The sequence below is a fragment of the Ceratotherium simum genome, chromosome 31 (assembly GCF_057802395.1).
Source record: "Ceratotherium simum simum isolate JZ-2026a chromosome 31, ASM5780239v1, whole genome shotgun sequence".
NCBI classification, from domain to species: Eukaryota; Metazoa; Chordata; class Mammalia; order Perissodactyla; family Rhinocerotidae; genus Ceratotherium; species Ceratotherium simum.
This window is the reverse complement of record NC_141930.1, coordinates 26,769,554-26,783,152: the sequence shown is the minus strand read 5'-3', so window position 1 is coordinate 26,783,152 and position 13,599 is coordinate 26,769,554. Positions and strand designations below refer to the sequence as shown.

Here is a 13,599-nt window from a genome sequence, read left to right as displayed (position 1 = left end):
ACGCTATTGTACTATACACTTAAAAACGATGAAGATGGTAAATTTTATATGCGCTTTTTACCACAATAAAAAAAAAAAATCATGAGCCAGCCCAGTGGTGCGGTGGTTAAGTGCGCACGTTCCGCTTTGGCGGCCCAGAGTTCACAGGTTCAGATCCTGGGTGCGCACCAATGCACCACTTGTCAAGCCACGCTGTGGTGGCGTCCCATATAAAGTAGGGGAAGATGGGCATGGATGTTAGCCCAGGGCCAGTTTTCCTCAGCAAAAAAGAGGAGGATTAGCATCGGATGTTAGCTCAGGGCTGCTTTTTCTCACACACACAAAAAAAATTATCAACCATCATGGAACTAGAGTCACTATTTTGGTAAATAAATTATATCTTCTTTAATTTATCAATATGCATATTTTGTAAGAAATGTAAAACACGTGGTGAAGGGATATAACCAAATCATATTATTCAAAGTTAAAGGATTAAGGAACTTTTCTGAGTTTATTTTTCCTCTTTACTGAAGTGTTCAGTTATACCTGCTTTAAAATCTTTGTATGTAAAAATTATTACAATACAATTTCATGGTGTTTTAAACAATGATTTTCAAACTACATTCTATGGAGTAAAAGGTCTCATGCTTTAAAAAAAAATTAAAATCACTTTTATAATTTTATGATCTCACTCATTAGTATTCTATCAGACTGTAAATTATTTCTTTAGGAGATTCTTGGCCCTGCCTTGGGTATTCCCTAGTTTAATCCATCTTTACAGAGGGGCGGTAGCATTCTCTTTAGATGAATTTAGTTATTCAGCAACTTAATTTTCCTTAAAAAGATGCTGTCCCATCCTCACCTCATGTCACCTAAATTTTAAAGCATACTGTTGAACACTTAACCAACAACAAAAAGTAAATTCACTCCAGGCAGCCCTCCAGGTCTTGCATTCATGGCCACTCAACAATTATTCAACACTGTTGATGAACAGAATTTATAACAGATTCAGAAGATTTTGCTAGTCAATTATTTCTCTAGATTGGAGATGTAAAACAGGCTTCACTGCGTAGAGGAGGACTGTGATACAGGTTCAATGAGAGAAAGCGCCATGACGCCCTAGCAATGTGTGCATGGGCATAGGAAAGGGCACGAGTGTCAGGTATTTGCCGTCTGTACTCTGAATATCCCAACACTATCCTTGGAATAAGCTAGACTGTACTGCCCCTACCACCTAGAGAGTTGGTTTAACTAAACTGGGCATTTTTTGTTAAATTTCTTAAAAATGGCCTCTGAAATGAGGAAATTAAGAAAAATATTGAACAGACAAGGGCAAGAACACAGTCCTGTGACCCACCATTAGAAACGTTCCCCCAGTAATACATTTAACAGCAACCTCTGAATAGAGTCATTCAAACACATATTATCCCACCTAACTATACTAACATCAATTTCTCCCTTCTCAGTTCTGCTATTAAGACATCATAAAAACAAACCTTATCCTCTGCCAAAGTTAGATGAACTAATCTACTGCATCTTCCTCATCTACCAGTCTCTGTCAAAAGAGATTAGAATAGCATGCCATGACTTCATAGTGAATTCATGCTGGACACTGGTGACAACAACTTCCTCTTCCAGTGGTTTATAAATAATCTGTCTGATCTAGAATTAGCACTAAACCTACTTAAGCACATATGTTTTTCCTGCACCTTTCAAAGTTCCTAGGTCAATAAAACAATTCTGTGGCTCCAAACTCCAACTCGCCCAGGAGTTTATGCCAGAAGACATGAGCGCATGGGTGCCCTTTGCATCTTACCATCATATGAAAGTTTATCCTGTCACCTTCAGTCTGATGGTCAGTATCATTAACAGAGTATGAAATAAGAGCCACTTTCTCTGTCATAAATCAATTTTACACTACCTAATTATACAGGTCTGTGACATCCTTTTAATCTTTCCTTGCTTGTTGCCCTTCTTACTTTATATTTTAGAAATATTATAAGCTCAAAGGAAAACTACCTGTACAACCATTCTATGTTTATTTAGTTGCCTGATTTTCTGTAACTCTTCACAAAAAGATCATTTGGATTGGACGTTCTGAATTATGTTTTTGACAGTTTCACAAACTACCTGGGTCAATATCCTTTTCAGAACTGTCCAGTAACAATACCTATCTTTTTTTTCCCTCGAGACTTTCAATATCTGCTTTCTGAAAAATCTAGATTCTATGTACAACAGAATCCTTCTTAAACCGTCTGGGCTTCAGCAATAAATAATTTGATATGACTGCTTTTTCTGAAGATTTCTGCCATTGCTACTTGGTTAATTAATTTCTCTTTCATATTCAGAATTTTGTCAAGTTCTCTGCCTTAAGATAAATTAAAACTGCAACAAGGGAAGTCAAGGACCTCTAATTATATCTCACTAAGCACTGACTATGTAAGGTCTCCCGTCATTTTCTGTATTGCCATTTCCTGTTTTCAATCTACATCAGGTACACGTCTGCCATTTTTTCTACCTACTTAGGTTGCCAGAAAACAAAAGAACGCAATTATGTTATCTCTGTTCCTCTTTCCAATAAGTTCTCTGGGTTTTTTCCCTCTGGTTCATAGACTCCCCTGCAGATGTATATCGTCTTGACATTCAGAACCCACTGCCTCCCCTCCTAACAGGTCTTTCCTTTTGAATAGGTCTGTAGCTTTTCAGCATTAGATTCCAATCTTGGAATCTCATCTTAACAACCTTCAGTAACACCTAAAACACACAGTAATCCTCCTTTGTAATAAAATTCAACTCATTTTATTATCCATGTTCTACACATCTGCATAGAGACATCTGAGTGACTAAATGTTACTTCTAGTCCCTGAACCAATTGTTCTCTCATCTAAGTTAGTGGCCCCCCCTCCCCTGGAGTAGCATTTCATCTCATGCCAGCTGTCCTCAAGTGTAACCAATTTCATTAGTTCATCAGGTCTTTTTATGTCTTCCTTTGGGAGTAAGTTTAAAGCTCTCTCTATAGCTCAGCCAGACTCCAGGAAATTATATTCTCCTCTGACTATGTGTGGTGCGGTTACTTCCTGGCCAAGAGGGTTCACATATGAAAATCCCTTTCACTGACACCATCCACGGAGCTGGTCATTTCTATTTTCAAGTCTCAATTATCCATGAGAACAAATGGCAAAAATATGACACAGGCTCTCAGAGTCTTTCAATTTCCTCATCAAGGGTCATAGCCTTGGGGGTGGATGCTTTCATGAGCCTTCTCTACACTATGAAGATAAAGATGAAAATATCGTTTGAAGAAACAAACAAAAAAATTGAGATGAATGCTTAATTACTGTTAATTACTGAACAGTGCTTCTTAAACTTTAATGTGTGTACAATCCTCTGGGGACCCTGTTAAAATGCAGACTCTGATGCAGTAGATCCGGGGTGGAGCCTGAGAGTCTACATATTCTAACAAGTTCCCAGGCAATGCTGATGCTGCTGGCCCATGGGTCACACTTAGAGCAACAAGGTTCTAATACCTACATAAACCAAGCTTCAGTCATTCCTGAATCACTCTAAATTTCAGAGATACCATAAAAATAAGCACTGAGGGGACGGCCCAGTGGCACAAGCAGTTGAGTGTGCGTGCTCCACTGCAGCGGCCCAGGTTCGCAGGTTCAGATGCGGGCGCGCACCAACGCACCACTTGTCAAGCCATGCTGTGGCGGCGTCCCATATAAAGTAGAGGAAGATGGGCATGGATGTGAGCCCAGGGCCAATCTTCATCAGCAAAAAGAGGAGGATTGGCAACAGATGGTAGCTCAGGGCTGATCTTCCTCACAAAAATAAAGAAAGAAAGAATAAAAATAAGCACTGGCCTAGTATTTAAAACAGAAGCAGCATGTTATGGTGGAAAAGGGGCTGGACATTTGTTTTAGCCTTAGTGCAGCCATGACTTGGCTGTTGGACTTTTAGTTAAATCACTTTTACTTTCCTTATTTATGCCTCAACTATGAAGTTGAGGGGAGGGAGCTATAAATTAGATTACCTCAAAAGGTCCTTCTTATTTTTTGTAATTTGTTAGTGCCTTGGAGTTGATTCCAACTCCTAGCGACCCTGTGTACAGCAGAGGGGACCTCTGCCCTGTCTTTTTGAGCCATCCTCTTAACTTCTGGCGCTATATCAGACAACGCTCGGCTGCTATTCAGAGTTTTCATGGCCATTTTTTTTCTGGAAGTGGGTGGCCAGGTCCTTCTTCCTAATCTTAGGCTGGAAGCTCCACTGAAACCTGTCCACCATGGGTGACACTGCTGGTATTTGACATCCTGGTGGTATAGCTTTAGCAACACGCAGCCACCACAGTGTGACAACCGACAGACAGGTGGTATGGTTCCCTGATCAAGGCACAAAGCTGGGCCATGGTGATGAGTGCCCTGGATCTTAACCACTAGACTAGCAGGGCTGGCTACTGGGTTTATAGATTTATTAAATAAACCTTGGCTTAAAGAAATCAGCAAGAATTCCATTTCAGGCATTACAGCAGATCAGATGTCCAGAGGAAAAAATCTCAGTACAGATCCTTTAAAATTGCTGAATAAATTACTAAAAATTCTTTTCAAATGCTTGGCTGAGATAATGGAAAAGTAAGGGAAAGTCTTAGAAGAGAGAAACAAGGAAGTTGGCAGGCATTGGAGCAGTCTTTTCACCTGGGGGCTTTGCCCAACTCTTTGAGCAGTAGAGAGTCTGAATTCTTTAGGGCAACATGCTCTGTGGGGATAGTCATTGGGGGAGATGTAGAAAAAGCTAGGATCCCTAAAAGTAACATCCTTTGAGGGTGGAAATAAAAACCACCACCCTTCCTTCCCCAGAGGGAGATGGTAGGACCTTGGCTATAGACTGCAGGCAAAATAAGTCTCCCTTGAGAATCGGAAACCACAAGCCTGCCTTGACACATCTGAGGCTAGAATTCACACTACCTATTTAGCCCAAAAGAATTCAAGACAAATCAATGTGGTCTCTCCCCCTACTCCAAGGAGAAATAAATAAATGTACTTTCTAGAAAAATACACTTTAAACCCAGGCCTCCAAGAATTCCCAAGGATAAACTTCCAAGGAACAAGAGGCCACAATCAAAAATCACAAAATAAGTGAGGAAATAAAATTACTAAATGAAGATCAGTACAAGCAACAAACTACTCAAGGCTACAGACAATTTATTTTCTCTGTCTGATCATTCCAATAGATAAGCTTAAAGAAATAGAAGGACATCAAAAGTATAACAAAGTAACAGACTTGTGCCAAAAATGACCAGGCAGTAAATGACCCAAATAGAACTAGAAATTTAAAAATATAATAATTGAAATTAAAATTCAAACTAATGGGATAGACAGCAAATTGGGCAACTAGAGAGAAATTTAATAAATCATACAATGGATTTAAATCACCCACACAGCAGCATAGAAAAATTAAGATAAATGTTATAGAGTCATTTTGAGACATAAAAGAATGGGGAGAAGCCATATTCCAAGAACTAAAGGCTTGGCTCCAAATTTTCCAAAACTGTTTCAGCTTTAGGAACCCCACTCAGGATAGACGAATGAAAAGAAATTTCTATATAGATAAACAGCAAAACACTACAAAGCAGAGATCTTAAAAGCAGCCAGAGAAAAGACAGATTACTTACAAAGAATAATTAGACTTAAATGATATGGGTTTATTGCAGGCTGACCTCCAAAATAGAAGGTGGCCTCCTGCAAAGCTCCATGAAAACTTGCCAAGGCCTTGTGTTAAAGGCACTCATGGTCAACCACAAGGCTTGGACCCCAGTGCCTTAAACATGCCCGAGAAAGTGCTGGTGGTTCCCTAACCACAAACACTGATACAACAAATCCTGCCCCTATCCTGCCACATCATACAGACTCAAGCACAAGGCTTAGACAGCCTCTAGTCAAGCCAGGGAAGGGGTGAGGCCAACCCACAGCCACAAATGCTGAGCTGGACATGGTGAGCCAAGATTCCAGCACAACGTAGCTCTCCTGTGTCCTGGCCCCGGTCACTCCATGGGATCCAGGTTTCTCCTGCAGTCTGAAGCCTGTCCCTGCCAGGTAGCTAAGTGCTACACCAGGGGGGCATGGCACACCTGTTATATTTTCTCTGTTGAGTCCCCCCACCGAATGCTGCTCTGGCAAGTCTGGTGCACATCCCGGGCAATTTGCCTTCGTTTGCACAATCTTCAAAATGCAGAGAGAATTATACACCTAGCAAAACTAATTTTACAAACAAGGGCAACATAAGGACATGTTCAGACAGATAAAAACAAACATAGTTTATTACCATCAGACCCTCATCAGGGGAACTTCTAAAGGATGTTCTTCAGGAAAGATAAAATAATTCCAGACGGAAGATAGTTCAGCATTCCTTCTTGCATGTCATAAGATAACGGTACATATGCACATAAAACTACACAAGCATTAACTAGACAATTACAATGTCTAATTTGTAGATTGAAAATACTGGACAATAGCAGACTATAATTTAGAACAGGCCAACAGAAGTTAAGTATTCCAAAGTCCTTATACTATTAGGGAGGAGGATAAAGAGAATGATTAGCTTCAGACCTTAAGTCAAATATAAATGTTAAAATTTCAAGGGAAGCACTAGAAAAACAGATATAGAATATATAACTTTCATACTCTTCAAGAAAAATTCAAGTGAACAAGGAGGTCTTAGTTAATCCAAACAAAGGAAAAAATAAGACAAAATTAAAGAACAAAATGAAAAAGTAAAAATGAATCCAAATATATCTGTAATAATAATAAATGTAAATGGATTAAACTAATCTGTCAAGACAAAAATTATCAGAATGAATTATTTAACAGTCCAACTATGAGCTATTCAGAAGAAATATGCCTTAAATCTAAGGACACAGAAAAGTTGAAAGTAAAAGAATAAAAAATTCTAGGGGGCTGGCCTGGTAGCATAGTGGTTGGGTTTGCACACTATGCTTCAGCGGCCCGGGTTTCGCAGGTTTTGGATCCCAGGCACAGACCTACGCACCGCTCATCAAGCCATGCTGTGGCAGGCACCCCACATATAAAGTGGGGGAAGATGGGCACAGATGTTAGTTCAGGGCCAATCTTCCTCAGCAAAAAAAAAAAGAGGAAGATTGGCAAAAGATGTTAGCTCAGGGCTAATCTTCCTCACCAAAAAAAAAGAAAGAAAAATTCTACATAATGCAAATAACCAAAACAAAACTGACATATTAATATCAGATAAAATAGAAAAAGAAATTATTACTAGAAGAGCTCATTATATATTGATGAAAGATTCAATTCTAAAGATAAGAAGAACCTTATCTAAGTCGATATCAATTCTAGATCAGATAAAGATAAAAAGAATCTCAGCTAAGAAGACATCAATTCTAAACTTACATAGACTTAATAGACTTAGCAATACACGCTGAAAATATATATAGTAAAAACTGATAGAAATACAAGGCAAAGTTCGCATCATGAAGCATCTCTCAGTAATTGGTAAGTCAATTAGAAAAAAATTTCATTAAGGAAATAGAAGATCTAAACACAATTAACAAGCTTAATGTAACGGATGTATAGAGAATATTATACCAATATTAATATACATCTATTTTCAACCTCACATTGAACATTTGTGAAAACTGACCAAATACTAAGTCATAATACATAATTTCAAAGAATTAGTATTTTACAGACCTTATTCACTGAACACAAAGTTAAAAAATAAAAAACAAAAAGATAATTTTCAAAATCTATGAGTTGGAAATGTTAAGACAGAATTCTAAACATCTGATGGATAAAAGATGAAATCACAGAGGTACTTAGAAAAAAACAAGCAACGAATTTATTAAATGGTCATTTCCATTTTATAGCATATTTAAAAAAAATTTTTTAATGAAAATCATACAGCAAACACACTGAAAATCCATTTATGGGTAGATTCTTGTATCTTCTTAAATGCTAGCCATTTTGGAAGACGTCAATTTCAGACAGCAATAAAGGAATAATGCGATAGGCTGAAATGTATTTTGGGTAAAGCCAATGTAAATTCTAAGTTAATCAAAATATTTGCAACATTTATTTCCTCTCCCACTGTTTTTGTGCTATGTGAGAAAAACAAACGCTATTTGCTTAAGTCATAGTTAGGCAGATTTCTTTCCAACCATCAGCATTCCTGACTAATTGAGCACTGATTCTGCAGTTTATCTCCATTTTCAACATGTGGCATATCCCATAGAGATATTAAAAGAATAGGATGATCAGTTTTAGAAATTAAAGATTAAACAGGAGTCTAACAAATTGCTTTGCCCTCTCAACAAGTGTTTTTAGTGTAATGAATACAGAATCAATTGATAAAATAAACAGATTAAGTAAAAGATATTTAACATCAGCCAAGAAATCTAATATCAGCATAACCAAGACACTTATACACACACGAAATATTTGAAGCAAAGTTGAAGTCTGAGAAGTCCGCCTGTAAAACTGTTAATGTAATATGTACACCCCTTATAGAATCCATGATCACTAATATTTTATCCCGGAATGACAGCTTACAAGCCACAGCTAAGTAATTTGTTCTATGCCATTATAGAGAGAAAATGGTAACTCTCCATGTCTCAACTGTCTAAATTTCTACATCACCCAAGAATAAAATAGCTGTAGTCCCACTCCTAGATGTGAAGATAAAAGATATTTAACAATTAGCCTACTTCTAAATCTTAAAATAGAGATATCTTAAACCACAGCAGTTTGTAGACTGTCTTCATCTGCTAACCCCACTGTTTGCATGTGCCATTTCCAACAATTCCAAAGGAAGATATGTGAATCTCAAAATTTTTTTCCATTTATCTTCATTAACACCTGCATAGCACATTTTAAAAAACCAGTAAAATCAATACAGTTCCTGTCATCTAAATCTTAACCAAGATACTAGTGTTTAACTTAATTTGAATGGCCAAGTATCTCTCTGTTTTCCAATACTGAAAATTACCAAAGCATTTCTTTATAAACATCACCAATAAACAGCACCACTGTACAGCTGTTCAAACCAGAAACTTGAGAGTAGAACTGTCCTGTTTAGCAAATAAAAATACAGGATGCCTAGTTAAATACAAATTGTAGATAAATTACAAAATTTTTTAGTATGAGTATGTACCCAATATTGCATGGGACATACTTATATTAAAAGATGATTCGTTGTTCATCTGAAATTCAGATTTCACTGGGCGTCCTGCATTTTATCTGACACCTCTAGCTAGAATTCTTCCTCTCTTATCTTCTACATACAATCCACCACACCAAGACCTGTCAATTCTACCTCCTAAAAACATCTAAAATCCATCCACTTTTCTCCAATTCTTCTGCCACCACCTTGATCAAAGCCACTAATCCAAGAATCTCCCAACCAGTCTCTCTGCTTCTCTTCTGGTAGAAATATCACTTACTCTAAATACAATAGCATCACCTTATCACTAAGAGAAATAAATGCTAACTTCAAGTTTCTCCTTTGCCAGGGTCATTATTTGGTAGCAGTAGAAATCTAAAGTCTCTACAGCAGCATGAGAGGGGCCAGTGAACTCACAGCTCTGTGAGTTCATTGAACCTTTGTACCTTTCATTGAAGGGTAGCCTCTGAAACAGTCCCAAGAAAAAGAACAGTTCTCTTGGGTATGCTGGAGCCATGACCTACATCAATCATTTTACTAATTGGTGTTTATTGCCACAAAGAAATGAGCCAGGAAAAATCTGCAGAAATGGTACATTTGGGGCTTAATACAGTTGGTTTAAAATATTCTTGTCTTTCGGAATGAATTCTAAGATTCAGAAAGAGACTGCTTGATTCTAGCCCACATCTGACTGTGAGACAGATTCCTGTCATTCAAAGTGATGTTCTATGGACACCATCTTGGTTAGGGTCTGCCCATCAGCCCAAGGTTGCATAGCCATGGGGCAGAGCATTAAAGACTTTGGGCAATCAGCAAGTGGGATTCAAATAAATATAAATTACGTGGCACTAACTTCTTCAGATTACTGATGCTCAGGAAAAGTTGCTGGCTCCTGACTGCTGAATAAATGTTTTCGTTGTGAAAGCTCCCGTTATCTCGGAGGGCTGCTAGCCTGTCACATTTTTATCTGATCAACGGATACCGACAAAGCAGATTATACACAGAAATGCAAGTGCAGACTTTAAGATTTGTGTGACATTGCAGAGCTATGCAAGCTAACCAAATTAAACACAAATTACTGCCATGGAAAGAACTGGCAGATCTAAAGAAAACAGGTCTTCCTGTCTATCAAAGGGGCCACAGAATTGTTACAAATGACTCTTAGATCATAGAACACGATGGTAATTCAAGTGTTTCAAAGTTCTTACAACGTAAATTTGAACACTTATCTAATACAGAATACCACCAAGTCTTAATGTTGGTACCAAACAAACTCAACCCAAGCTCTTTCTACATGAAACACGCATGACAAACGAAGTTAGAAGAGCCTTGACAAGTGTGAGTTACTTTATTTATGGTCCAGTTATTATTTAATAAATAAACCTTTCTGTGGATAAAACCTAATCACACTACCAAAAAAGTTCTTGGAAGCCATATCCAAGATATGTTTTTTGGTGTATGTCATCGTCTTCTCTACAGTAGGGAAATGAAATTTCAGACTATGGATAGCCTGGCCAGGCCAAGAGACATTAGAAAGGGATATGAATGTTTGAAGGAAACTGGTTAACTCAACACCTATAAGACAAGTGCGGACGCTGCAAGATCTCACAGCCCTTCAAGTCTACACTTGTATTTCCAAGTACAATCTGCTTTGCTGGTGTCCATTGATCACACAACAACGTGACAGACTAGCAGCACTCAGAGATAACTAGCTCCCACCACCAAAATAATATTTGTAAAATGATTCACGCCCAGTTCCTTCTGGCACCTGGGATCACAGACCCAAGGACCAGCCAATTGTTTCGGTCAGCAGAAATGCATTGGGAAGTATACCTAGAGCAGAAGTGAGCTTTCTCATCAGAGACTTCCCTTAGAGACAGGATCAGAAACTCTTCTGCCGCTGGGACCCCGAATCCTTAAGCGGATGCCGGCGCCCATGGCTGCTGTGCCTCACACCGCTTTCGAATGCACAGCCTTCAAGTCCACTTATAACAAGGTCCCCGCTCGGTGGAAACGTTTGGGGGGCTGGACCCCGGCTTTGCTCAGCATATGGCCGTCTCTGAGGCCTCTCCCCGGCGCGGCAGGGCAGGGAGCTAGTCAGGCATTTGTTTTCTGTCTGAAGCCGCTGGCAGGAAACAGGCGCGGAGACGCGAGGCGTCAGCGTGCACCCGGGGGCAGGCGGGGTGGTCGCCGAGCCGCGCCGTGCCGCCTGGGGCCACAGCCCTCCGGCGCCCCACCAAGTGCGGGGACCCAGCGCCGCTTCCCTGGGGGCCCGGGGGGAAGGCTGGGGGGTGCCCGCCGAGCCCGCTCACTTCCACGCCGCCCCCTCCCCTCCAGGGAGCGCCGGGCTCGCGCGCCGGGGAGCGTCCCCGCGCTCCGCGCCCGGCCCCGCGTGGCCTCTTCCGGGGCAGCCGGCAACAGCCTGGCCGGCCGGGCTCCGCCTGCAGCCGGCTCCTGCCCCGGCGGTCTCCGGCCCCGACCAGGCCCCGCGCCCCAGCGCCCGCCCCGGCCCCCGCGCGGGCCCCCCGCCGGCCCCCGTCCCTCAGGTCTCCGGCCGGCGGCCCCACTCCCGCCCCAGGCCCCAGGCCCCAGGCCCCAGGCCCCAGGCCCCAGGCCCCAGGCCCCAGGCCCCAGGCCCCGGCCTCTGCTGCGCTCGGGCGGGCGCTCACCTCTCCTTGGAGTAGAGCTGCAGCTGCTCCTGCCGCTTCTTCCGGATAAACGCCATGGAGCGCGGCCGGGCCGGCTGCCGCCCGCCAGGACTCGGAGCAGCGGCGGGCGGGGCGGCGGGCCCGGCGGGAGGAGAGCGCGGCGGCGGCGGGCCTGCCTTCCCGGGCGGCGCCGCTGGCGGCCGAGAGCCCGACGCTGCGCCCCAGGGCCCCCGGCGTCCCGGCCGCCTCACCGCAGCATCTTCGCGTGGGGACTCCGCGGCGCCGTGACTCAGGCGGGAGGAGGGGCGCGCAGTGACCCGCGGCGCCCGAGACTCAGGCCGCCCCCGGCGCTGGCGAAGGACCCGCAGGCCCGCGAGGCTCTTCTGCGCACACCGAACGTTCGCCACCGTACCGGCCCCGGCACTGCTCCACTTTCACTATTCTGCTATGAAAACGGATGCTTGCCCAGAATCTATACGACTCCGGTGGCCACAGGGACTCCAAGTAACAACGTTTGGGGCCCTCAGTCTCTTGGTAGTTGAAATAATTGGTCCATGACTTTTTTCTCTTTTTTTAACAGCTTTATTGAGCTATAAGTCACAGACGGAGCAATTCACCCATATAAGGTGTACCACTGAGGGCTGGCCTGGTGGCTAGTGGTTAAGTTCCCCCGCTCAGCTTCAGGGCCCCAGGTTCACAGGCCCGGACCCCGGGCAAGGAGCGACACACGCTTATCCAGCCATGCTGTGGCCGCCGCCCATATAAAGTAGAGGAAGTGGGCACCGATGTTAGCCCAGGGCCAATCTCCCTCAGCAAAAAAGAGGAGGATTGGCATCGGATGTTAGCTCAGGGCTAATCTTCCTCACCAAAATAAATAAAGTGTACCATTCAATGGTTTTTAGTATATTTACATATCTATGTACGACTATCACTACAATTTTCGAACATTTTCATCACCTCAAAAGGAAACTCATACCCTTTAGTTTTTACCCCACTACCACCACCACCGATACTGAAGCCAGGTACCTGAAGGTTACTGTAAATATTCGATAAGAACATGATTAACCTTCAACCTTGTTCCCAACACAAAGAAGAAAAGTTAATTTGCTGTTTTCTTGTTTAACCTGAGGGGTGACTCAAGGATCACAAGGATTTATGAACTCGTTTTGCAGAAGAGAAAGAACGCCTTTAAGGAAGTTATGATCACCAGATAACCAGCCCCCAGCTGCCGTTCACGCCAAAAGTCTGATTGCCCAAGGGCTTATCTGAAGTGAAAGAAACAGGGTTTCCCCTTTATTTCTCGGAATCTCCTCCTTTCAAGCCCCTTAGCTCTATAAAGATCCCCTGCTTTCTTCTTTCTTTAAGGCAGATTTGAGAGAACCTATCCTCCCACTATCTCGTTTTGGCCAATTCGGAAAACTTTCTCCATCTCTGAGCACCGATGTCTCAGTGATTGGCTCATTGCACATTGGGCACATGAATTTGAGATTAAGAGGTCGGGTATCAATACCCCTCAGTTATCAACCCCTCAAACCCCCCCAATCCCAGCCCTAGCAAATACTAATCAACTTTCTGTCTCTATGAATTTGCCTATTCCTGACATTTCAGATAAATGCAATTACATTTCATGTAAATTTCATAAAGTGCAAAAAGCATGTAGCCTTTCATGTCTGTCTTCTTTCATTTAGCATAATGTTTTCAAGGTTCATCCATATATCACTACTTCACTCCTTTTTTAAAATTTTTTTTTATTTATTTTTCTGCTTAGGAAGATTGGCCCTGAGCT

At 42.0% G+C, this 13,599-nt stretch overlaps 1 protein-coding gene across 2 annotated transcripts in view; it reads right to left on the bottom strand.

The window, feature by feature from the left end:
• The window catches only part of NSMAF (neutral sphingomyelinase activation associated factor), a 60,823-nt gene extending 48,534 nt beyond the window's left edge, over positions 1-12,289 (bottom strand). Inside the window, exon 1 of one of the 2 annotated variants that reach the window (XM_087420533.1) lies at positions 11,835-12,289. In XM_087420533.1, coding sequence (XP_087276659.1) covers positions 11,835-11,890 — 56 coding nt within the window. In that variant the 5' untranslated portion in view covers positions 11,891-12,289. Of the gene's footprint in view, positions 1-10,998; positions 11,019-11,834 lie in introns of those variants that run through there. The other variant, XM_087420534.1, reaches the window with a different exon arrangement.
• Between the last annotated feature and the right edge of the window lie 1,310 nt (positions 12,290-13,599).